This window comes from Rhipicephalus microplus, unplaced genomic scaffold, assembly GCF_043290135.1.
Source record: "Rhipicephalus microplus isolate Deutch F79 unplaced genomic scaffold, USDA_Rmic scaffold_12, whole genome shotgun sequence".
Lineage (NCBI taxonomy): Eukaryota > Metazoa > Arthropoda > Arachnida > Ixodida > Ixodidae > Rhipicephalus > Rhipicephalus microplus.
This window is the reverse complement of record NW_027464585.1, coordinates 23,418,410-23,437,571: the sequence shown is the minus strand read 5'-3', so window position 1 is coordinate 23,437,571 and position 19,162 is coordinate 23,418,410. Positions and strand designations below refer to the sequence as shown.

The window sequence follows — 19,162 nt, the reverse complement described above, 5'->3', positions numbered from 1 at the left end:
ACTGTACATGAGAGCTGTTGAACTGTAGAGCTTCAGAGCTCCTGAGCTTAAAATACACAAGAGTCTTCCGTTTATATAGCGCCGCGTTGCCAAGGCTGGGCGTACTGTCCGCGGCTTCAGCCAATACGGCGCTCCATGGTCTAGATGCTCCATCCACGAAGGAGAGGAAAGGCACCACACAATGCGTGAGGAGAGGGCACAGTCTACACGATGCCCAAATATGGTCACAAACGCACTGCACCGACCTTTTCGCACACGTCGCCAAGTTTCGCTCGCGTCCGATGATATTGGCTTCGAAGACTCTTCCGGCAGCTGGGTGTGATTTGAAAAACCGGCTGCCAGTACACGTGTCAAACTTGCCTGACTGCTTGGGTAGGACAATGTAGTGGTGGGCCAGCATATCTTCAAAATATGCCACCCCATTCAGCCGATCCTATGGAGAAAGGGGGAAATTAATAGTCAACTAATCCCTTGTCGCTGAGGGGGAACTCTGGCAAGGCTGCAGAACATAGGGCAATATCCTTTTCTTCACCCCCACATTCCATCCTAGTTGTTTGCTAGAAGCTGTGGCGTAGCAGCGCATATCCCGGGGCTCCGCTTGTCCTCGCAAGATGTAGCCACAACCAATTTGGCTTTAGCTTGCAGCCTGAACTGCAAATACCATGCTGGTTCCGAGATTTCCAGATCCTCGGTGACCTCGAAAATGGCCCAGCTGTCTGCGTGTCTGCTTCGAAAGCCTTGCTCGCAGCGAACACAAAGGCCCTTCTTGGCTCGTGTGCCTTCCTTGCGCAGACCTGTCCTGGCCCCTTTTCACGTTTTGCTGACAGGAAACCAACCCGTCTTGACAGCACACCCTCGCTTGGAATGCGTCGAAATATTTTCGACCCGTTCACAAAGGCCAAAAAAATTCAATAATTATGACGGTCGTAACACCAGAATATGTCACAAAACTTGTCCTGTTTCGAAAGAAAAAAAAAGGATGCCAAATTAAGCGTCGCAATAAATATGTTGAGTGTGCACTGTCGGTTGTGTATAGAATGGCCTTGTCGTGTGGTCTTGTCTATGTGGGAACAACTGAAAGATGCATAAATGAGAGGTTAAAAAAGTACCACAATAAAGTGCAAAAGGGTTCCGATGGTCACTTGGCGATCCACTGTAAGGAGTGTAGTTGTGTGCCGTATTTCGATAACACTTGCGTGTTATGTCCGGACAGAGATTTATTAACCCGTTTGATAGTAGAAGCTGCGAAAATGACACAAGATGAATTGAGTGTGTTAGTGCACCCTCTATCTCGCTGATGCGGAAAGAACTTTGTTTTTTGGATGGGGTGATAGATAATAACGGATAAGTAATGTATAGGACTGGCACGTGTGCTCTTTGTTGTCTGCCTTTTATTATTACTTTTTTTCTTTTTCACCATCTTTATTTCTTTTTTTTTTTCTCTCTTTCACCCCCTTTATAAACTCCGACGTTTGCAATAAACGTTTAGTTGAAGTTAAGCGCTTGTGTTGTGTGTTCTGTGTAGTAGTGGCTGCGCTTCCTACCAAGCTGGGCTACAACTGAACTCCAAGAAATGTCAATTTGGCCACCGTAAGATTGCTGTTCTGGGCCATCTCGTAAACACCGATGGCGTCCAACTAGATTCCGAAAAGATCCGCGCCATCCGCAGCTTTCTGGTGCCCCGTTCTACATGCGACATCCGGAGCTTCATTGGCTTATGTTCGTACTTTCGTCATTTTGTAAAAAACTTCGCCGATGTTGCCAGGCCACTTACAGATTTGCTCAAGGATACTACATTCTCATGGGGCCCTGAGCAGGCTCAAGTGTTCACCGTTCTCATCGGCTATTTAAATACGCCCCCATACTTGCCCACTTTAATCGTTCTGCTGCGACAGAAAATCGCAAAGATGCTAGTGGCCATGGTATCGGCGCAGTTCTCGCTCAGCGGCACCACGGTAGAGAGTGCATGATAGCTTACGCCAGTCGCCTGCTTTCTCCCCCTGAGAGGAATCATTCCATCACCGAGAGAGAGTATTTAGCTTTAGTTTGGGTGGTCGCCAAGTTCCAGCCATATTTATATAGTCGCATATTCTCCGTCCTTACGGACCACCACGCCCTCTGCTGGCTGAGTTTTCTGAAGGACCCCACTAAACGTCTGGGTCGCTGGGCTCTGAGGCTTCAGGAGTTTTCGTTTAGCGTCAGCAGAGTCCTTTCATACCGTTCTGGTCACGAAACTTCTCTGTCACTCTATAGGAGAGCCTGATATGCTGCCAAGAGCGGACGCTACGCGGCGCGAGCTGGGATATGGGGGCCACCGCTACGTTGCACCCGGCCATTGCCTGGCAGAACGCATTGGCAGCAGCAGCAGCTCGAAGGCATTGTGTAAAGTCAGCTCGCGGTATTCCTTCGAACAAAGTTTCTGCATCAGCGTCATGATAACTTCAAGGGCCAGTGCTCCGCGTTCAAGGTCGATGGCATAAAAATTCGAAGGAGCAATGCCTAAGACGTGCTGTGTGACGGGCTGCAGCTCCGGATATAGGAGCAACAAGCAAGAAGGCGTCGCTCTTCTGTTTCCCCAGTAGTACTGAACTTCGGGAGAAATGGAAGACATCTATACTGCGGATGAAAGCTGGCGGTTTCAACTTCGACAGCAAAAACGTTCGGGCTTGTGAAAAGCATTTTGATGCTACCGAGGTTATAAGAACCGACGAATACATCGTGAACGGCTGGTCATGTCGCTTCAGCGAGAGAGACCGAGGCTTCGCACCGATGCCGTTCCGAGGATTTTCGACGAGCTCCCGTCCTACCTGACAAAGCCGAAACCACTTTCCCGGCCAGCGATTCAGTGGCAACCAGCGAAGAGGCGGCGCGAATTGTCACCTGAATGGGCTGCAGTGGAATGCCAAAATGCGAACACCAACTCGGTAGGAGAAGCTTGTGACGGTAAGCTCTTGCGCCGGTTTGGCCACGGCATTACTTTCTTCCTTCAGTCGCATGACCTGTGCCAACAACAGACTGCGTGGAAGACATTGGCCCCCTGTCAACCAAGGGCTCCATTTTGGATTACCTCAGCGGATATGTGGCCAAGAAGTTTTCTACGTTAGATTGCTTAGCCTGCGTCGAAACAATGTTGAGTACAACGCGTCAGAAATCTGCCTTGATCCAAATGAAATCGAGGGGCTATCTGAAAGTGCCTAGCAGCCGTCTTCTTGTTCTCCTGAAAATTGTTGAGGAGCATGTAGAGACGTACACGGTGCAAAAAATTGCATGCGGCGACGTGTTTGCAAGGATTGTTGAGAGCATTTTGCTCGACAGCCGCACAGCGTCAGCAAGTGTAGGTTGTGTGTTGCACTTTTTAGGGACAACAGCTGAGGTCACCCACTTCTTTTTGAGATGTAGGTTACATTTCTTCACGCGAGAAAAAAAACAAAGCCTCGCGGGCAACTATGCGCGGTTCATGCCCGGCAAGTGGGGGGCGGAAGCCTCTGTGTTGAGCATACTGGCTGTGTATGTTCTCGGGCTGCAGCGTGGGCTGCTTCGTTTCCCGCCATTCCTTGATGCCCCAGTATCCAGGTGACGTAGGACAGAAAGCAGGACGTGAGGGGATAGAAAGCAAAAAAACTTGACTGGGTCCCACCCCCCTCCCCTCACAAGGGACTGAGTGTGTAACATTACTGAACACAGCTATAATAGTTTCTAGTGCTCCTCTTCTCCAAGGTGTTGTTCTCTGTGTATTTTGTGTAAATAAAACATGTTTTCGAACTTGCTCCTCATTAAATGCACCTGATGGGAAGCTTCCATTCATAAGTACACATCTAAATACTAAGTGGCGTACCATTAGTACCAAATTTCAGATTTATTGCATGCTTTGAATCGTAACCCTTGCCCTCCCTCCCCCAAGCATAAAAAAGTATGGTATGGTACCTAGATAGTGTGGCAAAGGTCGCCGAGCAGCTAGCACTGGCATCGAAAGGAACTCCTGGATCAGGCTGCTGTACTTTCCTTCCCGAAGAAATTGTGGGTTGTCGGCCAGTAATTAATGCTGCTCTAAACAGTTAACATAAGGACACGTCAAGAGACAGGTGTCTCGACTAAATTGCGTGTAAAAAAGGGGTCACTCTGATGTTAGGCACGTGAAACTCGTGCCTATTCAAGCAGCACCCTTAATACTGAAGCAAGCGGTCGCAAAAGCGCTGAGCTGCTATAACCGCGACATCGAAAGTACCTGCGTCAAGAAAGCTATCGGCGCTCACAAACGTGTGTGCAGAACAACTGCACATTTGGGTGCAGACTCAATTGAAAGGTCTAGAATAAAAACATCTAACGCGACCATTCCCTTCATTCGATTACTTGGGTAGCAGCGTGCGAGAGACGAGCCGGATATAAACCAATGCGATTGCCCCTGTCTTACCTAGTCGTGTTTCATTCCGTTCACCTTCCTCCCCATATTTGCGGCACTGCCAGAATAGAAAGCTTTACTACCGCATAAACAGCATCGCCCTTTGGCCAGGCGCAAACACATTGTCGAGCAGATCCAGCAGTAGCTGCTCGCATCAAGAGCACGGAGCATGAGCATCATCTTTAGGTACTGGCGAGCAACGACATAAAGCTTCGAGGCATGTAGGTATGCATGTAATTGGGCTATGAGGTAATTCTTAACACAATGCGTTATCGCGCGGTGTTGAAACACTTTGAAGGCGCTGCTATATATAAGGTTGCTCCGCACTCCCAAGCAAACTACGCGTGCGTTCTTAAGTAAACAGCTTTCATTCGTCGTCGACACTGGATCGCGTTTTTACTGATCTAATGGCACTGCTGCATTCAGTGATGTTTAATAAAAGGTAACAGGAAGAACAGCACGCACATAATCACGTCTAAATGTCGGCAATAGTGAGCATATAATCCCAGCACTGGCGGCGGCTTGTGGCCCTCTTACGGCTGGTGGCGCTGCTAGCGGGAGAGTTTGTCCCTTTATCAACCTTTGGGTGCAGTTTCGTGACCAGAAAGCATTGAAGGACTCTGGCGTCAGCTACAAGCCTGGCCGTTTGCACAAGGATGCAGACTCTTTCTCGTCATCCGGTGGATTGTTCTGATCTTGTTGTGCGTGACCTAAAAGCAGCGTAATGGCGTTTACTGACAGTGATATACGCGTTGAACAACAATAGGGTGAACCAGTGCGCACTATCATCGACGCCATCCAGTCTGACAGCCATGACGCTAAATCTCTTATGTTTGTGCTGCATGACGGCATCCTCTACCGCCGCAACGTCAGCACTGAAGGCCCTGAGCCTATACTTGTCATTCCTCGTTATCTACGGCCTGCCATACTTGAACAACTTCACGACACACCAACAGCGGGACTCCTCGGCGTTACCCGCACATACGACTGTGTGCGACGTTGGTTCTTCTGGCCTGGACTGTACAGCAGCATGCGTCAATATGTCGTCACTTGTGACCACTGCCAGTGCCGGAAAAGGCCTTCTTTATGCCAGCTGAATATCTTCACCCAATTGAAGTACCCTTTAAACCATTTCATCGCGTGGGAGTCGACCTTCTTTGCCCTTTTCCGGCGACGACACTAGGAAATAAATGGATCACCGTCGCCACATATTATGCGACCCGTTACACGATAACAAATGCCATGCCTACCAGTTGGGCCACTGACGTCACGCATTTTCTTTTTCATGTCCTTATTTTACACCACGGTGTACCCCGACAGCGGCTTACGGACCTTGGCTGCTCTTACTTATTCAGAGTTGTCAACAACCTCCTTCGATCGTGTGCCACAGCGCACAAGCTATTTACCTTCTACCACCCACAAACTAATGGCCTAACTGAGCGTCTCAACCACACGCTCACAGAGATGTTTTCGATGTACGTCTCCCCAAGATCATCGAGACTGGGACACCATGTTGGCCTATGTGACTTTCGCATGTAATTCCTCTCGACATGACACTACAGGATTTTCGCCTTTTTATCTTTTGTATGGTCGTGACCCCGTATTGCCATTCGAAACCACTTTGTCTCTCGTGCCATCTGCTTCCGTGTACGCTCGCGAAGCCATTGATCAGGCTCACATGGCTCGTCAAGTTGCCCAGTCTCGTCTCGCCATGTCACAAAATATGCAAAAAGCCCTCTGCGACCACCGGCATCGTAATATAACGTTTGCCTCAGGTGACCACGAGCTCCTCTGGTCACCATGTCACCATGTAGGTCTCTTCGAAAAACTTTTTTCCTCATACCTACCTAGTCTTACATCAAGTTAGCAACGTGAACTATGAGATAGCGCCATTGCACTCCGATACGTCACCAAGTTCGTCACTTGTTGACATTGTCCATGTTTCGTGCATGAAACCCTACTTCTCTTCCACTTTTCCGAACTCGCGCCGAGACGGCGCTCCAACGCCCGGGGGGTCCTGTGACGGAGATGAAGTATAAAAGAAGACGAAGGGCAGAAAGAGCTGACAGGTGCGCGAGTGTGCCAATCAGCCATTGTGACTCTTGCCTGTGGTTTTCCTCTGTAAGTACATTTCGTACAGAAGTCACCAACCTCGTAACAATATTTAGGTTATCTTTATCGCTAGCTGCTGCTGTACTGGATGTTGCTGTGCTTGAAAATGGCAGGTTGTCTTCCCTTGGAGAGTCAGGTGAGGACAATCTATACCTTTTAGCTGCTGGTTTTGTTCTCGCTGACCGGGATCACGGCTTTGGCTTGCTCATGTACGACGACAATCTTTCGAATAGGGAAGGAACGGCGCTGGCACGCAAGTTTGCCTTTCCGCGTTGCAACAGCACACTTCTGTTCGCGGTATCACACGTTTTCATTTCTCTCTATTGTCGCCGTCTCTCGGTAAACAGAACGGCACCTTTTCGCTCACACTTTTGTAGCCGGAGCAGCAACCAGGCACGCAGCAGATCTTGGGCATCGTCGTTTAATCCATGTCTTTGCACACAGTTCGCACAGTCGTGAGTCGCGTAAATTTAGAAAAACAACGAAAACTGATCACCGATGCCGCTCGATTCCTCAGGCCTATAGCTCTCTCTACGCAGTGAAGCTATCTTGAAAGCCCAAACGCGCACCTGGCGTTACTGCGCGGACAGTGGGGGCGAAGCAGCAAGGTCTCCCCATAGCACTAAGGGGGAATTTAGTGATCAGAAAAGCATTGACGTACTCTGGTATAAGTGAAAGCTCATTACTCCAGAATAGATATGTTTTTTAATATGATTTTTTTCTCATCATAAGAGCTTGGAAATCATTATTTCGAGCATGTGGTTTAGTGAACTGCTCATACGAAATGCAAAGGCAAGAAGCGAGGTGGCAATTTCCAGGGGACTCTAGACAATGAGCACCTTTTAGATTTTAGTAGTCACCTTGTGCTCTTTAAAAGTGATTTTGACCTACTTCGAGTTTAATTGCTATATTCAGTTTTTTTTTTGTCAGGAAAGTAGGAAAGTTATACTTGACAATGGAAATAAAAATGAAAAATGTGTAGTTTTGGAAAAAGTTGTCTTTTTCAGCTTGAAGTCCTCTTATTTAGGATGAATTACTATTATGGTGTTATATTTACTGTCATGAAATATTGCAAGTAATATAACGATTTTATGCATTTACAGACAGTTCTTCATAAGGCTAAAAAGCCAAGTCTAACATTGTATTCACAAGTGCACTTGTAAATTGACACCATGGCTTCACCTGTACACCTCACATTATTATAATGATTGACAGGGACATTAACATTGACTCGTACTTGACCAAGTCAAGTCATGGATGAACATGGGAATAGATAAGTCTCTTAGTGTCCTGTTGGCACTATCTACCAGTTCTTGATTCAAGTTGAATGCCTGTGCAGTACCCACACCTGCTCAAGGGGAGCAGCAGTGGTGCCAACCAGTTGCTTGTGACGCTACAGCGGCGCAAGCGATACAAGAACCGCGCCATGCTCGGCTACAAGACCATCGCCACGGGTGCCATCAACATGTCGGAGGTAACAAGAATGAAGGGCATTGAAGGGAGCTTTTATTTTCATGATGGCCATGCTGAATTGGCTGTGACCTGAGCATGGTCACACTGATTTTCCTTGTCCATAACTTCAGTTGATTCAGGTTGGCTCCTAGCATAATGCTGCTTTTCAGTTAGATTGTACAAAGCTTCACACTCTTTGATGAACGCATCAGCGACTTCGTTTTGTGTGGGGCCTGTCAAATAATGTGCATGACAAAGCAGTGTATCAATCAGTGCACAAGGAGAACAAACGCATGTCTGTTTAATATTTGGTTTGTTTTGGGTGTGCTTGCTTTTTTTTTGACACACAAAAAAATACAGCCAAGGAAATTTGAGCATGATATAAAAGCTTGATTCCGTGGTTTCTTCAGGCAGCCTGAAGATTCACTTGAATATCTTACTGATTCAAGCAAGAATGAAAAAGCTGTTCAATTATAGGTGATGACCTTTTCGTAACAACTGTGGCTAAAACATGGAGATTAACAAAACAAATAGATTAAAGTTGAGGGCCATGCAACGGCAATGAAATGTAGAATGACAGGATTAACGTTGAGAGATTGGAGGACGTATCATGGGCAAGAGAGGAGTTGCAGATATCCTAGCTTACATCAAGTGAAAAAAACTAACATTGGCTGGCCACGTACTGCGTAGGACAGACAACCGGTGGACAATATTGGCAGATAGCTGTTGACCCATAAGATCGAGAAAAAAACACATTTGTAACCCCCTGATGAGTTATAGTAATTTAATGTCATGTTGTTTCGCCTTTTGAATGCACAGATCACGTTTGAACGAATGATGGATTCCCTTCTACGCGGCTTCAAGTGGTCTACTTGCTTGTCACTTAGATGATATCCTATTTTCACTGACATTTGCATGCCATCTGAGCGACTCTCCAGTATTCTCGGGGCATTTCACAACGCTGGTCTACAGCTGAACCCCTCCAAATGCCGTTTCAACAGTTGCGAAATAACTGTGCTTGCTCATCTTGTTTACGCTGCTGGTGTCCTGGCAAATCCAAAAAGAACTCGCTAGTGACACAATTTCCTGTACCCTCATCTGCCAAATGTCTTCGAAGCTTTCTTAATATGTGCTCCTTGATCCAGAATTTCGCCAGCATTGGGCATGCTCTCATGAAGCTCAAAAAAGAGGTTCGCTTCACTTGGGATTCTGTGCGAAGTGCTGAATTTGCGGTGCTCATTGCTGCCCTCATAACTTCGTCAGTATTAGCCCTCTTTGATCAGACCTCACAGACAGAATTTCCCACTGACCCGAGTAGCCACAGAATCGGCACTGTTTTAGCTCAGCATCGACATACACGTGGACTGCGTCATCGCCTTTTGTGATTGAATAGAAGAACTATTTAATTATCGAAAGGCAGTGTCTTCCTCTTGTTTAGGCTGTCCTAAATTTGGCCTGTACCTGTTAAACCACAGTTTTATTGTTGCAACTGATCATCATGCACACTGCTGGCTTTCTTTGCTTAATGACATCATGGGCCATCTTAATTGTTGATCACTCCGCCTCCAAAAATATGCCTTCTCAGTCATTTACAAATTTGGTCACCTCCATCAAGATGCTGACTGCCTGTCATGGTATCCAGTGCATTGACCAGACGTCCCAGAGAGAGCCATTGAGGCTTGTGTCTTATTAGTATCAGACTTTCTCGATATAGCTTATGAGCAACGCCGCAACTAGACTTTACGTTTCACCATAGAAAGTGCGAAGAAGGGTGACGAGCAGCCACGCAAAAATTTCAAACTGGCTGAAAAAGTTGTTCAAAACCCAGTAACTTCACTATTACAGCACGTATTCACGAAATTCTTGTGGCAGCATGTTCGCATTGCAAAAGTGTACATACTATGTCTCTTCACCAAAATTTTTGGACCTTGGGGGTTGTTTACTGGCCCTTTAAAAAATATAAAAAAAGGGAGTTACCTCTCTGTTTTGGCCGCGCACTAGTGTACAGCCTTATGATGCGTAATGTGATATAAAGAGGCTGTTGAATCAACACGGGGATTCTTTTAGGCAGTGATATTCGAGTGGCATCATAGGCCTGAACACTAGGGCTCGGCCAGAATAAAAATAACGATGTGTATAAAAATATCAATGAGGCTTTAAAATTACCTTTCTGTCCATCACTATTTATTACAAAAACAATTGGATACTTAAAATTGGCACTCAAAAATTCGTAAGTTGTGAGAACATGTGTCTCACACTGTTGCACATGGTGTGGGGTGCAGGTTCTGCAGCGCCCAATGGATCGTGAGCTGGAACTGCTTGTCTCTGAGGACTCTGGAGGCGGTGTAGGGGGGGCTCCAACAGCAGTGGGCCGGGTCCAGCTAGACTCCCTGAGCAGCCAGCCGGTGGAGCAAGAGCTCAAGGCCACTGGGCAGCACGGTGAGCGCTGCACAGTCAAGTAGAATCTCGATACGTTTTTCTGTGGAACTAGAAAGTAAAATGTACTGTGTGAGAATTGTACTAACAACGAGGTTAAAAAAATTGTGGGAAATATGCATACTTTGTTAGCAACTCACTTTTATTGAGCAACATTTATGTACTTGGTCAAGTTCTGCTGCACTTCTGTCTTTTCGCAAAAACATAGCCTGGGAGCGATCTTTGTGCCACAAAACCTATGTTGATTGATATTGATAAGTCGGGTCCAGGCGATCTTTGTGCCACAAAACCTATGTTGATTGATATTGATAAGTCGGGTTTACCGTCCCAAAACCACAATATGATTATGAGAGATGTCGTAGTGGAGGGCTCTGGAAATTTCGACCACCTAGGGTTCTTTAAAGTGCGCCCAAATCTGAGCACACGGCCCTACAGCGTTTCGGCCTTCATCGGAAATGCAGCCGCCGCAGCCAGGATTTGATCCCACGACCTGCACGTCAGCAGTAGAGTACCTTAGCCACTAGACCACCCCGGCGGGGCCAAACCGATGTTACTGTGGCCTCAGTGGCTCCGCAACATGCAAATCATGAATCGCAGAACATGGTTAGAGGTAGTGTAGTGAAGAATAAAAGTTAAGATTTCAAAATACACTGGTTGTACAATTTGACAGTCTTGGTGGAAATACCAGGAAAAATGATGAGCATTCTTCCTGTGATTGTCTCTTTTCTTTTTGTATCAACTTGCCCAAGTAGCCACCCTAATGGGCTTTGAAAGTGTTCTTCAATCATGGACTTTAAAAGTGTTCTTCAATATTAGTGAATGATATGGTGAGTGGCGGTGAATTCTGAATCTCAAGTACCTGCTTGAATTCTCAGGTGTGGGTATCATGCCTTAGCTATCTGCCCTGTCGCACTACCGTGCTTGTTGCCTGGTCGTACACGTGTGTCACATCATCTATACACACTCTGTCAACAGATATATTAAAAATTTTTTTCTTGTCTTGGCGAATTGGATAAGCTGTTTTCTTGCCTTTTGCGTGGCAGGAGAGAAGTCTTTTTAAATAGAAAACTCGGGCTCTTTAAGCTTTCTTGCAGTGGACAAGATGCGCTCTTTATCCTTATGAAGGTCATTTTCGCAATGATAGGCCTCTTTTTGCTGGGAGTTCAATATAGGTGACTTCAACTATACATAAGAGTATTGCTCAGCTACATAAGAATCTGTCGCCCAGCCATTATTCCATTGTGAATGAGAGGTCCATATGGATCCTGAAAGGTCATTCTTTATTTGCTTTGACATTGTCAGTGGCCTGTTTTTTTTTCAACACACAAGAGTGTTACGGTTTGAATACGTTTGAGCACCGATGAGTGGGTGCCTCTGGAAATGCTTGTCAGTGAGTTTCAGCTATTGTTTGGTCAGTGAGTTCCAGCCAAGTAAGCATCCAGCCATCTCACCGAACTGTAATTTGTGACTGCGCAGATGCGGAGCGGTCAGCCACGGATGAGGAATCGTCATCGTCGTCCAATGAAGAGGCGAGTGACAGTGAGGCAGCGGGTGATGAACCGCACAATGAAGAGGCCCTGCTGCGCTGTCGTCGGCGATCATCGCAAATGCGCAAGGTGCAGACAGGCATGGCCTCATTGTCAGGTCTCTTATTTGGTCACAGGACAGACGCCATGACCTCTCACGTCAATGCGTACGTCAGTGGGCACAAAAGTGTCACAGTGCCAGAGAATAGGTGAATTTGTATGCTGCTTAATAAGGGTAGAAAAGGCGCGCTCTTGTTGCGGTCCCCCAGAAGAAAAAGGTATCGTTTTTCAGTCCATCAGAGGACGAGCGATGTCGGCAAATTTCTTTACAAAGCGATGAAAATAGGAGCACAAGCCCATGAAACTGCGGACACCTTTTGTCGACATAGGTATTGGAAAATTTCGCACAGCGCGAGCTTTCCCTGAATCAGGTTGGATTGCTTCAGCGTCTACGAGATGTCCGAGCACGGTAATTTCGCGGTGACCAAAGTGGCATTTAGATGAATTCAGCTGAAGGCCAGCAGAGTGAAACACTGAGAGGACAGTTTTGAAGCGTTCTAGGTGACACTCAAATGCCTACAAAAACACTATAGTCGTCGAGGTAGCAAAGGCACGTTGACCATATAAAGCCACGCAAGAGAGAGACCATCATGCGCTTGCATGTAGCTGGTGCATTGGGTAACCCGAAGGGCATCACTTTGAATTGGTACCAACCATCTGGGGTGACAAAGGTGGTTTTTTCACGGTCCATCTCATCAACCCTGATCTGCCAATAGCCTGAATGGAGATCAATTAAAGAAAAAAAAAAATTGGCAGATCCCACGTACAGTGGGAATCGATTATACGCGAAGCAGGAATGAGAAATGTTGATATATCACTTTAAAATCAGCACAACGCTACGAGGTCAAGGTCAATGATGCCGTACATGACTTCCGTGTCATGATTATCATGTTTGGATGTGTCGTTTACCTTTCTCATCTATTCACGTCATGTGGTACCAAATTTACTATATGTGGAGCTAGCGAAACGGTCGCAATCTCACTATGAGCATGGTATGTTGTCATGTTGTTACATGACACGCGTGTCGGGAATATCACGTTTGCACCAGTCATATATTTCGTCGTCTATTGACGTCGCGTAACACCAAATTTGGAATATGTGGAGCTAGCAAAATGGCTGCCAGCACATCATGAAGGGCCCAATATACTCTAATGTAGCGATGACGCGCTCGCTCGCTGGGCGCAGCGACGCTACGTTAGCGAAACGCGAGCACTCTACAGTCTGATGCCAGGCGCGACTAGCGTCTGTTGGCCCGGCCCCACGGCAACTAGCGCGAAATGTGACATGCTGTATTTTGTAAAAATGCGTTACCCAGACAACACTGCGTCTCCCTCTTTTTGTGATGGAGGGACGCCGGACGCACTGAAACCCGCATGCGTCAAAGCAACGCAGCGCGGCACGCGCCTACGAGTATATGGCAGGACCGGCGCCTGGCGTGACAATGCTGGCGTGACCCGACAAAATGAACGCCGGCGAGCACGTGCACGGCGTCACGTCGAAATGCACTGGCACCTTGACTGTGGCATGTAGTCATGTTCTCACATGACACGCATCTCATGATTATCATGTTTGCACCAGTCACATATCTTCGTCATGCATTAGCATCACGTAATACCAAATTTGGCATATGTGAAGCTAGCGAAGCGGCCGCAAGCGCATCATCAGTGTAGCATGTAGTCATGTTGTTACATGACATGCATGTCGTGATTATCATGTTTAGATGTGTCATTTAGTTATGTTGTCCGTTCGCGTCGCGTAATACCAAGTTTGGTACTTGTGAAGCTAGAGAACTGGCCGCGAGCGAATCATGAGCGTAGAATGTAGTCATGTTGTTACATGACATAATGTTTGTCATGTTTGTGCCAGTATCATACCTTCGTCATCCATTCACGTCCCCTAATACCAAATTTGCTAGCGAAACAGCTGCCAGCGCATCATAAGCATGGCATGTAGTCATGTCGTTACATGACACGCATCTCATGATTATCAAGTTCGCACCAGTCATATGCCTTCGTCATCACGTACTGTAATACCAAATTTGGTATATGTTACGCTATAGCGAAACGGCCGCGAGCGCATCAAGAGCATGGCATGTAGTCGTGTTGTTACATGAGACGCATGTCATGATTTTCATGTTAGGATATGTCGCTTGTGTTCGCTATGCAATCATGCCATACCATACCAGTTTTGCAACATGCCTTGTGAATGAAACCACCGCAAGAGCTCCAGGACCATGAAATGTAGATCATGCCAATCATGACATATCATAATTTTCATGGTATGAATAGTCAAATATGTTCATCACACAGTCATGTTATGCCATACCAAGTTCGGTATCGATACCATTATCGAAACGGCCAGGAGAGCTAAAAGTGGTGGGCGGACAGACAGACAGTCAGTCACTCACTCACTCACTCACTCACTCACTCACTCACTCACTCACTCACTCACTCACTCACTCACTCAAAGTCGCCAAAGTTCGCTAAGAAATGCTTTGCATTCAAATAGTTGGATACATGAAAGCAGTGCAGGGTGTCATCTATGCGGGGTAGTAGATACACATCTTTTTTTGTTATACTGTTGAGGGGACGGTAGTCGATGCAAAAGCGCTACAAGTTGTCTTTCTTCTTTACTACCCCCGAAACAGAGATGTCACTTGGCTTGCGCCTTCAACTTGACTTGTGTAAGTCGGCGCAAAGCAAGCAGCGGACTTGAAAACACCGAAGTCAGCCTTCGAGTTTCATAGATGCTCAGGCTGTCTTGCTTGGTCAAGTCAAAAACGACCTTCAATGCAGAAATTCGTTGCTCGCCTGGCAATGAGGTTAATAATGAAGTTGTTCACGTGATGCACGTGTTATAGCAAAAAAAGATTGTACATTTCAAAATAACTATAAGAACAATGTGCCTCAAAGATACTTTCTGCCATTTTAGGGCTAACAAATGGCACATGGTGCCCGTTTCCGCAGCAATGCGCAGTGTTGCTTCTGTAAAGCGTCCATTGCCCACTGTTTTAGTAGCCACTCAAGTGCAGCACGTTTCTCCACGCTTGCTTGTTTGGAGGTGAAACAAGCATAGCTTTGGGTTCTTGCGTCGTTTTTCTTCTTTTTTTTTTATAGAACGCCACAGCGTGTATATATGCTGACCTGGCTTGTGAGGTAACGCAATTTTCAAGGTATTCTCCTTTCCATTCGCCTGTGGACATGCTTGTAGCGTCTAGGTCGCAATTATATAGGAAAACAAGTTCTGGGAACAAAAGTGATTCGTATCCTTTTGCAGAGCTTGGTAAACAAGTGAAAAAGTGGGGGTCAGAACATTGCCCTCGGGGGAACTTTTTCTCGTGGGAGGCAGCAATGTCTTCAGCATGATAATGAAGGGGGAGGCACATGGTCAGAAATGCCAAGATAGGAGCGCCTCTTCTTTTTTGGGAGGGGGGGGAATTTTTCGTAGCGTAGTGCTGCAAATGATGCCTGTCTGAGCGAGAACCAGTGCCCTAGATGGGATGAAAGGATAGACGAGGCACACAGACACAGTGCTGAGTCAATTTTGTACCGAAAGAGATGGAAGCGACGGGAAATTTAGTCGTGTTCTAGAAAAGCAGAAATAGCCTTTGTGGTTACGGAACACTTCGGCATCGTCACAACCGAGGCTATTGATACGTACGTGTGTGCAGTCAACACATCCTGCAATGCCAGAAAGCTCGGCCACCTCCTAAAAATCCCGCATAACTTTACAAAGTGCCGCCCTGCGGAAAGCACACCAGCATCTTGTACAGATGCTTTGCGATGGGCGTAACTTTTCCGACTGCACGGCACACTGTCGACTATGGAATCCAGATGAGATTCCCGGTGACTGTTTGGAATGTGCCATCACCGTAATACCCGAGCGCCATCAGTAGCTGTAACATCGGAGGCACAGGCTGTCTTTGGTTGCCCCCTCTTTTATGGAGCAGCAATATAGCCAGCAGCTGCCGCACGGCCTTCTTCGTGAATCTGTATCGAGCGTGGAATTGTTGGTCGTACAACTCCATCAGATTTCCTCGATCACGTAAAGCGGTTCGATTAATCTTTGGCAGACAGTGCGCCTCAGAAAATGCTACGCTTATGATGTGGCAAGCAAACTCAAAAGCGACCAACCTCCGGGCGACATACATTTGAGAGATCACCATGTTGGAATAACGCATGAAGTCGCTTTCAAGTTAGCCCCGCAGCTGACTTGAAACTTGTCCCGACTTCAACTGAGCCAAGTCGCTTTCAAGTTGTCTGCAAGTTCGAGAACTTTTTATGGCGAGCGGCAAGTCTGTGTCAAGTCGAGAACGAGTCAAGTACGAATCAAGTAACATCTCTGTGTTGGGGGCTAGACTACCAGAGATGCCAAAGTACTACTAGAGGGCTCAATATAATGTGCTTGTCCACCATCTTGTCGACCTATTTTTGAATGACAGTTCTTTCCACACAGGAGACGCGTTATGGTCTCCTACGAATTCGGCTTGCATCACCGGTGTTAATGCGATGAGTTACAACAGATGTCTGTCCAAGAGACCAGTCGTTCAGGTCAAACATATCCCAATAAGATGACAGCAGGTGACGAAGACTTGTTGCGTGATCCGCAGGAATATCAGGGGCAATCCTCCTACTAATGCTGTCCGCAGTTGACCAGGGTGAAGGTAATAGGCGTCAAAGGTGCGCTTGTACCAGGGAGAGATGCAGTGACCACAGAACAGATTTGACATTTATGCAAAGGAGCGAGATGTGCCATGGCCATGCCATCGAGAAGCACATGTGTAGAAAATCCAAAATTGACGACTGGTATGCACGCCTGATTCCTTTGCATGTGGACTTTGCTGCTTAGCAGGGCAATGTTGCACGTTAGAACCACATCGGTGAGCGGCGACACGACATAGTGGCCATTTGGTACGGGGGATAGCGCGTCAGGCGAACAGCTGTAGCAACTTGGGGGGACAGGCGAGCGAACTCAGCAGAACATAAACAAGGTGATGCACTAGTTGCGGCGTCGGCAGGGAAGAGCAGATTCAGTTGTACAACACCTTCTGAGCAGTCAATGTGGGCTGCGTGCTTTGAAAGTAAGTCTACGCCCAGAATGAGGTCGTGTGGGTACTGTTAGAGTACAATAAATACGGCAATTGTGTAGTGGCCACCGATGGCAACACAGGTTGTATACATTTCGACAACAGGTGCAGTGCCACCATTTGAGACTCGTACTGTGCTCGTCGCGGCGGTTGTGAGAACCTTCCTGAGCCTTTGGCGGAGAGCAGCGCTCATAACTGAAAGCTGCGCCTCCGTGTTGACAAGAGATCTCACATGAACATCAGCGACTTCAACTTCCAGTAAGTGTCCGCACGTAGGCAGGGTCTGTAGAAATTTCGAAGGCCGGGTCGTAGTTGCAGCGTCACCTCCGGGAGCTGTGCCACCTAGTTTCCCGAAGTGGTGTGGCCGCTTGGGGATGGGAATGAAGAGCAGTGCCTTAGCTGTGAACGTGTCTGACGACCTTGCGGAGTAGAGGAGGGGCTGGACTGTCGACATAGATGCTCTGAGTCACCGTAAAGGCCGAGAAGGTATGACTGTCTGGCAGCTGGTGGTAGTAACCGACGAGGTGGCAAAGCACGGCTGTGGCAGTAACATGCGATGACGTGTCCGATACGGGAACAATTGAAGCAGATGTGTCGATCATTCGGAGTGTATTACTCGGCTGGGCTACGGCGGAGCAGGCGACATTGCAGCGTCTGGGTGTGAGTGACCGGGGAAACCTGTTAAGTGTTCGCATGCCGGATCGTGCAGAGTGACGGCAAGCCCAAGCTTGCGATTTCTTCGCGAACAACTGCTTGAATAAGGGAAATGGAGGGCATGTTGTCCCGGAAGTCTCGTGTTCACAGTTAATTAGTCACGTGATATCTTCAGGTGCTGTCTGTTCAATGAGCCATGGTGGGTCTTCGCACATATGAACATTGAAGGCATCGTCAGCAATACCTTTTAAGATGTGGCCGGTCTTGTCTGCCTCGGTCATGCTGTCGTCAGCTTTGTGGCACAGAGATACAGTCGAAACCCGCAATAACGAAACACCGCGAGTACGAAATCCCCGCGGCAACAACGAAATATTTCCGGACCCCCAGCGTGCGTTCATAGAAGCCCATGTATTACGTATCTCGCGGCAACGAAATGTTTTTGGACAGCAATCCCACATTAATGAATTTTTTACCGCAGTGCAGGCCTTATTTTACCCTCCCGCCAAAGGTTAACTGTCGAAAATATGCACGTATGTGTGTTATGCGCACTCAAAAATTGTAAACGTCTGCTTTTGCCGCGCTAGCGTGGGTACCGCCATTTTTGTTCACTTAAAGGGAGACGCGACTTCGGAATTGCAAAAACTGCGCAGAAGTGCTTCGAAAAATTCGTTTCATCTACCTAGGTAGCGAAACTTTTTCTGGAAATCGGGAGAAAACATCGATTTTTGAAAAATTATTGCTTCGCGATGGCGGGGCCGGGAGCCGGCTTCTTGGGCTAATTGGAAAGAGCATTGCTCTGTGTTTAACCCTCCCCCCTCAGCGGGCTCCTCTCTTTAAAAACAAGCGCACAAAAACCAAATGTTTGAAGATCGTTTCGAGACCCTTGATTGGCTGTGGCCGCCATGTTGCGTCAGCTCGCCTCGCCAATGGCCCGATGCTCGCTCCGGAAGATTGTCGTCCGCTGCTTGTGCGTCGTGAGGACATGACTCTCGAAAATTGCTACTTCGTGACTTGTTCACAGCTCGATGATCACTTAAGATATAATTACGCTTTAGTTAGAAGCAGTAGGTGGATGCGCGATCAGGTTACTACGAGCGCGGCTCGTCATCGGAGTCGTTTTTAGCCCTCACTCCGCCGACAGCGAGACTGCGGGCAGGAACGACGCGCTAGTGCGCTTGTGGGGACTTGCTTTGCCGCAAGCAACGAAGCTGTAAGCGGCGGCACGGTCAGATTGCTACGAGTGGCCGCACCGGATGCACGATCAGATTACGAGCGCGGCGTGTCATCGGAGTCAGCTTTATTAGCCCTAACTTCGCTGACAGCGAGACCGCAGGCAAGAACAATGCGTCAGCGCATCCAAAACAACCCGTGGGTTGTTTTGGATGCACTGGACAGCCTCATTCCTTCTTCGGCGCACATGATGACGTAGCAATAGAC

General features: G+C 47.4%; 1 protein-coding gene across 3 annotated transcripts in view; it reads left to right on the top strand.

The window, feature by feature from the left end:
- Window positions 1-19,162, top strand: part of KrT95D (phosphofurin acidic cluster sorting protein KrT95D) — a 296,804-nt gene that overhangs the window by 86,039 nt on the left and 191,603 nt on the right. For all 3 annotated transcript variants that reach the window (XM_075882410.1, XM_037418020.2, XM_037418021.2), the window contains 3 exons: window positions 7,851-7,985; window positions 10,246-10,402; window positions 11,876-12,015. In XM_075882410.1, coding sequence (XP_075738525.1) covers window positions 7,851-7,985; window positions 10,246-10,402; window positions 11,876-12,015 — 432 coding nt within the window. The remainder of the gene's footprint in view (window positions 1-7,850; window positions 7,986-10,245; window positions 10,403-11,875; window positions 12,016-19,162) is intronic.